Here is a 6323-nt window from a genome sequence, read left to right as displayed (position 1 = left end):
GTGATATTTGTCAAAAATATATGTTAATTTTAACATTTAATTATGGTGTTAAAAATAAAATGTTAAAATAACTCTCTTTTCTTATAGTGCAAACTCATCTGATGTAACTCTTTAAATTTTTGAAGGTTGTATCTCACTTTTTTCGTGATTCATTAAAGTATAAGATCTATTTATAAATGTTGATATTGTAGAAGTTATATGTTCTTCTTCTTGAATATTAGTCTTCCTCTTAAAAAATACATTAATTCTTTGATCATTATTATTTTGTATAAAAATTTGAATATATATCTTGTAAAATATGTAAAAAAAAATTATAAGGATAAATATTAAAATTTATAATATTTCACTCCCATGTTGAATCTTTCTTTTTGTCCTCTTCTTCCAATGTTTTTTCTCCTTCTTCTTTTTGCTGCCTTTACAAATAGAATAAAGTATTGTTTTTGTCCCCACCGTTTGGGGTAAGTCCCAAAATTGTCCCTAACGTTTCAATCGTCCTATTTAAATCCCTAACGTTTCAAAATTGACTCAATGTTGCCCTGCTGTTAATGATCCATTAACAAAATTGACGGCGGGACAAAATTGAGACGATTTCGAAACGTTAGGGACTTAAATAGGACGAAAACGTTAGGGACAAAAACGATACATAGAAATAAATTTTTATTTTATCCTTCAATAATATTAATTTTGACTGTACATAATATTCAATTATTTTTTAAATTACAGTTAATCACATTACTTTCATTCTAAATAAATTAATTTTTTTTTATAATTTTACGCTTAAGTAATGTAATCTTTTTATAAATAAATAAATTTTATACTTTCATTCTAAACAATGTAATTTTAATTTCATTATTTAATCACATTACTTATAATTTTTTTTATAATTTTACAATTTCATTCAAAATGAATTAATTTTTTTTATACTTTTACACTTTCATTCTAAATAATGTAATTTTACTTTCATTACTTAGTCACATTACTTATTTTTTTTTATAATTTTACGCTTAAAGTAATATAATTTTTTTATAAATAAATAAATTTTATACTTTCATTCTAAATAAATAATGTAAAATTTATTTATTTATAAAAAATTACATTACTTTAAGTGTAAAATTAAAAAAAATAAATTTATTTAGAATGAAAGTAATGTGATTAAGTGTAAATGTGATTAAAAATAATTGAATACTATGTACACTAAAAAATTGATATTATTTAAAAATAAAATTAAAATTTATTTCTATGTATCGTTTTTGTCTCCAACATTTTCGTCCTGTTTAAGTCCCTAACGTTTCAAAATCGTCTCAATTTTGTCCCGCCGTCAATTTTATTAATGGATTCTTAATGGCAGGACAACATTGAGTCAATTTTGAAACATTAGGGACTTAAATAGGACGATTGAAACGTTAGGGACAACTTTGAAACTTACCCCAAACGTTGGGAATAAAAACGATACTTTAAAAAGTACCTACTTTTAGAATGAGAAACAAACAGTAAACATAAAATAAGAATTGAATTTGAATATTCTAAATTATGGTAAAGTATTTGAGCCAATTGAATTATTCTTCATTTTTTAAAAAATTTATACTAAATTTTTTATAAAAAATTTGAACGCCCCGTTGTCTTAATTAAGCTCTGTCACTATTTTCAGTATACAAGTCTCGTCGAAAATTTTAATTTATAGGTAGTAGGATGCATATTTACACAATTACTATACATCATTTATCATTTAAACGAGTTCGGTTTGGAGTAAAAGAAAATTAAAAAGTTGTGAATTGAAAATGTAGGAACCAGGTTTAACTAAAATTTCATTTTATTTTATGGGTTTAGCTAAGCATTAATGAAAAATTTTAAATATTTTTATTTGATAAAAACAAAATAAATATATTAAAAACTTGAATTTTTTATATTTTTAATAAAAAAATTTCATTAATAATAAATTTATCATGTGTCTTAAAGCACATGTTAGCTAAATCTTTATTTTATTTATGAATAAAACATTTGATCGTCTATTTTTAATTTTTTTTTGAAACCTTTGTGGGTTTCGATTTAATTAGCAGCGAGACTTCATTTGGCCGAGGCAGGTGCAACAAGATATGAGGCGAGCAATATTCATATGGGCCATTTGTTACGGGGTCATTCGAAGATGGAAAAATATTTGGAAATTTAATTTTGTCATGTCAGTGAAACCAAGAGTATAGTATATGTGAAAGTGATAGAAGATGTGGAGGATTTAAAGAAATGAGAGAATGCATGTGATTGTTAACAATAGTGACAAAATATTCCACACCAGCATAGAGTTTAGAGTTAGGACTTGGGAGCATTAACTTCCGCACTTGCCGCCACGATCGGTGCAGCATTGACCCTCCGCCTCCATTCCCACATGCCATTCATATTCACTTCATTCACGTTCCGTCTGCTACTCAATCCACCACCTAATTATTATACCTATACACATCTATAATATAGTAATAAAATTGTTATTCACGAGTAGCTATAGTGCTTCACCGCAGATCTCAAGGGTTCATTTGGGTCCCTATCAAAATTTATTATCTTGCATGTGATGTTCCAACTCTTCGCGTCTATATCACCAACTCGCTACTCCTACTCATTATAATTACACGTGATCCTGTTTCTCTATTTTAAGCAGATGCATATGTTCTCTCAATATCTAAACCCTTATGATCAAAGCCTTTAATTTGTGAGAATTGATTGAGCCTTAGTTGAAGATCCCATCTTAGGTATTCAAATTTCAAGCAGTAACACCCTACCACCCGATCAGAATATAAGATCTTTAGCTGGATCCAGTTACATACGATGATAATGACAGAAGGCGGGCCCCGAAAAATAAATGAAAATGCTGGAACGGAGAAAACAGCAAGCATAATATAAAAAAGGCTAAACTTTTCTACACTATTTTTGCCTATATTATTTTTGTATCTTTTAATAATAAAAACAAAAATATGTATTCCATATATACAGACTGTAAAATCCAAATAGTGTTTCTTTTATAAAAATTGGAATTTCTCACCACTAACATTCATTTCATATTCATATTATATATTAATAAAGTAACCAGTTGGCATGTACACTATATACAAATGAACTAAGTGCTCTATGAATAACGAACTTAATTTCCTAAACTTATCTTTACCACCAAGAATCCACCCGCATACTTTCATATCACAGCCTTCCTCAACGACAAGGCCAGGGAACCAGTATCTCTTAACTCGAGCCTTTCCTTTTCCATCACAAAGCATTTAAAATGGTAAGGAGTCCCAATCTCTTCCAGCTGTACAAGATACCCATCTCTTTCCACCTACCATACCCAACCCAACTAACTATAACTACCAAATTCCACCTTTAACCTTCTTATGTACACAGTCCGATCCTCGTCAAGAAAAGAATTTGTATTATTATGCTTTAAAACTCCTCCTTAAGAACATGATTTGATTAGTCCCAAATTGTACAAATTCCTTCTCACAAGGCTCCCAATAGAAAGCCACACAGCTCCACCAACTGTTTGATCCTCTCTCTCTTCCTTCTGATGCCATAGCAATGGCAACTCCTTCACTTCCAAATTGCTTAACCCGATTAATTGCCTAACAGATTCGATTATTTTTGGATCGGCTGTGTTTCCAATGGCGTCCGTCACATAGAACACATTTGTGGCCATGTTTGCTGCAGTGGATATCTCTGCCCTTGTCACATTCAGCGCATTCTCTCGGAAAATTCTCATCACCTCTGCTAGAAGCCCCTGTTTATCTTCTGCGCACAGCTCTAGTCGAACACCCTATAATCAAAACAAATTAACACTTAAGCAATCTTATCATATCAAGATTATAAAAATGTAACAAATTTGATTGAGAAGACAGGAGGGCATGCATACCTCAGATGCCCTTCTCTCAACTGCAGCCTTTAAGCATTGGATTACTCGTTGCCGCTCTGGTTCTGAACTAATTGGAGTGCCATCCTTATGTCTTATGTAAAACTCCTGAGATGACAATTTGAACATTGCCGTTAATTAATTAAGCCCATAAAACAAGCAATAGAGTAAGTGAAAATATATATAGAATTTGATAGAAGGAAGTTGAATAACAGTAAGTACCAGGTAGGCTTGGTCACCATTAGTGGTAATAGTTGCATGGAACACAACATATTCCATGTCTGTCAAGTTGCATACAAGATCGAATAATAACTTGATTCGATCCTTGCACTGGACATTCACAACCGAATAACCCCTTTCGGCCCAATTCTGAACAGTCACTAACGGAGAATCAGAAGTAAACTTGAGAATGGGAGTTCTCTCATAATCACGGTCGGCAAACATCATTTGATGCAGCCTTCTTTCCGTGTGCATGACAGACAGAGCAACAGTGGTTTTGGCACTTCTAATATCATTGTCTCCCTTCAAAATATTTCTCAACCTCACTTCAATCCTATTTATTTTCTGGGAGTCCTCAATGGTGGAACCAGAATCACAGTCTTTAACATAGATTAGGGATGCAATGCGTCCATTGTGAGTCCAAACTTTAGCCTCAACAACATCACATTGAAGATCAGCTAGCACTGCAAACACCTCCGATAGAAGGCCGACTCGGTCTGTACCGGTTAATTCCAAAGCAGTGAGACCGTTTGAGTGATTGGTTCTCTCATTGTGAATACTTCCCAATGACTGTCAAAGCATGCACATAAAGATTCAAACTTAGATGAAACAATACTAATAAATACACATTATTATGGTTGGGTAATGAATGAAAGAAAAATCAAGTGAGATTAATGTCAATAAATTAGAATATGTATAGTCAAAAGGAAATACCTGTTCGATGTATTTTATAACGCTCTCATCTGTTAGCTTGTTTCCTTGTTGATCCGTTACATGAAAAACTGTCCAATATTGAATATATTCAGATGTTAGTGGATGAGGATTAATAATTATAATTATATCAGTTTAGGAAAAGAAAACAGAATCAAAATAGACAGAGTATGGTCTAGGTTACCATCCATGAACCACTTTCCATCAGAGGAAATATAGGCCTTTTTAATTGAAAGGTTCAAATCAGTGAGCACTTGCACTGCATCCAATAGTATACCATGCCTTCTAGCACTATCAACCTGTGAATTTCATCAACACAGAAAATTTTTTGTTATTATTTTTTTTATTCCATGTTTATTAAGAAAAGAAATAGTGCCAAATGGGAAACATTTAGGGGCGGTGTAATTACCTTGACCAGAGTCGCTGTGGGACAGACAGCATTGTCAATGGCAACCCTGTTTCATGGGGAAAGGTCAAAGTCAGCGAAATTAATTTATTTTTCTTTTTCTATTTTCCGGATTTCTGTTCGGTGTCTGGAATCTGAATTAGAAGAGCGCATAGTTGAATTAAAAATACTATAAATGGGAACACAAGACATTCTGGAAGGAAAAAAGAGAAGGGCGGAAACGCGATAATGAAAAAGAAAAGTCAGAAAAATAATAAAGTAATGGCGGAGGACCAATCAAATTCAAAAGTCGGTGCCAACTTGTAAAATAAAAATTGAAAATAGAAAATAGTTTCTTTCTTAATTCTTTGAAAATTCAAATCTATGCACGTTTTGTTACTATTCCGATTATGAATCTGAATCAAGGGTAGACAAGCAAGGAGAAACACACATTCTCCTCTTTCTAAAGAATTTCTTTAGATGGAAGGAAGTAATTAAGACGGTGAAGAAGATGAAGGATTTGACAGAAAAAAAAACACAAACCTGGGTGTGTTCATCCGTCTTAGAAGCTTTTCGTATTCGTTCGTACAAGCTGGCCACTCCATGGCTGATCTGTTGGGAGTGGAAACCTCGAAGGAGAAATGCGTTGTGATCCCAATTCCTAGCTTTTATATTTGCACAAATCCTTCGACTAAATCGCCGTTAAAAAACACAACTCACCAAATTCTGTTTGCTTCGCTGTGACTCCTCACTTCTCTCTCACTCTGCAACTCTCTCTCACTATTATATCCTCCCTCCCTCTGTCTCTCTTTCTCTTTCTCTTTCTCTCTCTACCCTCTTTCCAAGCGCCAAGCAAAGCACGCCCTTTTTTTTGGTAGACAAACCAAAGCACGCCTTGTTCTTAACTCTCGCTTCTTACACTACAAAGTCGTTCCCTTTAAATATATATAGCCGCTAATTAATATTTTAAAGATATTTTTCTCCTCACTTATTTTATTTGATTGCGTTTAGTTATAATAGCATACTAAGATAAAACACCGAAGATAAAATATAAAGAATCAAAATATAAAAGTTATTATTCTTATATTTTATTTAATAATAAATAATAAATTAAAATAAATTATA

The 6323-nt window shown here is 32.1% G+C and overlaps 1 protein-coding gene across 1 annotated transcript; it reads right to left on the bottom strand.

Moving 5' to 3' along the window:
• Nucleotides 1-2985: 2985 nt before the first annotated feature.
• LOC107488191 (ACT domain-containing protein ACR8) lies at nt 2986-6102 on the bottom strand. The gene is made up of 7 exons (XM_016108888.3): nt 5742-6102; nt 5223-5268; nt 4998-5112; nt 4817-4884; nt 4106-4672; nt 3887-3991; nt 2986-3790 (listed from the first exon to the last, which is right to left on the bottom strand). Exons 1-7 carry the CDS (start codon nt 5801-5803, stop codon nt 3434-3436), a joined length of 1320 nt encoding a protein of 439 aa, XP_015964374.1. The 5' UTR covers nt 5804-6102; the 3' UTR covers nt 2986-3433.
• Between the last annotated feature and the right edge of the window lie 221 nt (nt 6103-6323).

Source organism: Arachis duranensis, chromosome 5, assembly GCF_000817695.3.
Source record: "Arachis duranensis cultivar V14167 chromosome 5, aradu.V14167.gnm2.J7QH, whole genome shotgun sequence".
Classification (NCBI taxonomy): domain Eukaryota; kingdom Viridiplantae; phylum Streptophyta; class Magnoliopsida; order Fabales; family Fabaceae; genus Arachis; species Arachis duranensis.
Note: the sequence above shows the minus strand (reverse complement) of the source record. Positions and strands in the feature narration are given on the sequence as shown.

Bases quoted from the DNA above. Each gene is read 5' to 3' on its own strand.
- LOC107488191 (XM_016108888.3), bottom strand. From the start codon at position 5,803: ATGGAGTGGCCAGCTTGTACGAACGAATACGAAAAGCTTCTAAGACGG. The intron at 4,885-4,997 runs GTAACCTAGACC...AATATTGGACAG, and splicing joins TGGAAAGTGGTTCATGGATG to TTTTTCATGTAACGGATCAA. The intron at 3,992-4,105 runs GTACTTACTGTT...TTGTCATCTCAG, and splicing joins ATGGTGACCAAGCCTACCTG to GAGTTTTACATAAGACATAA.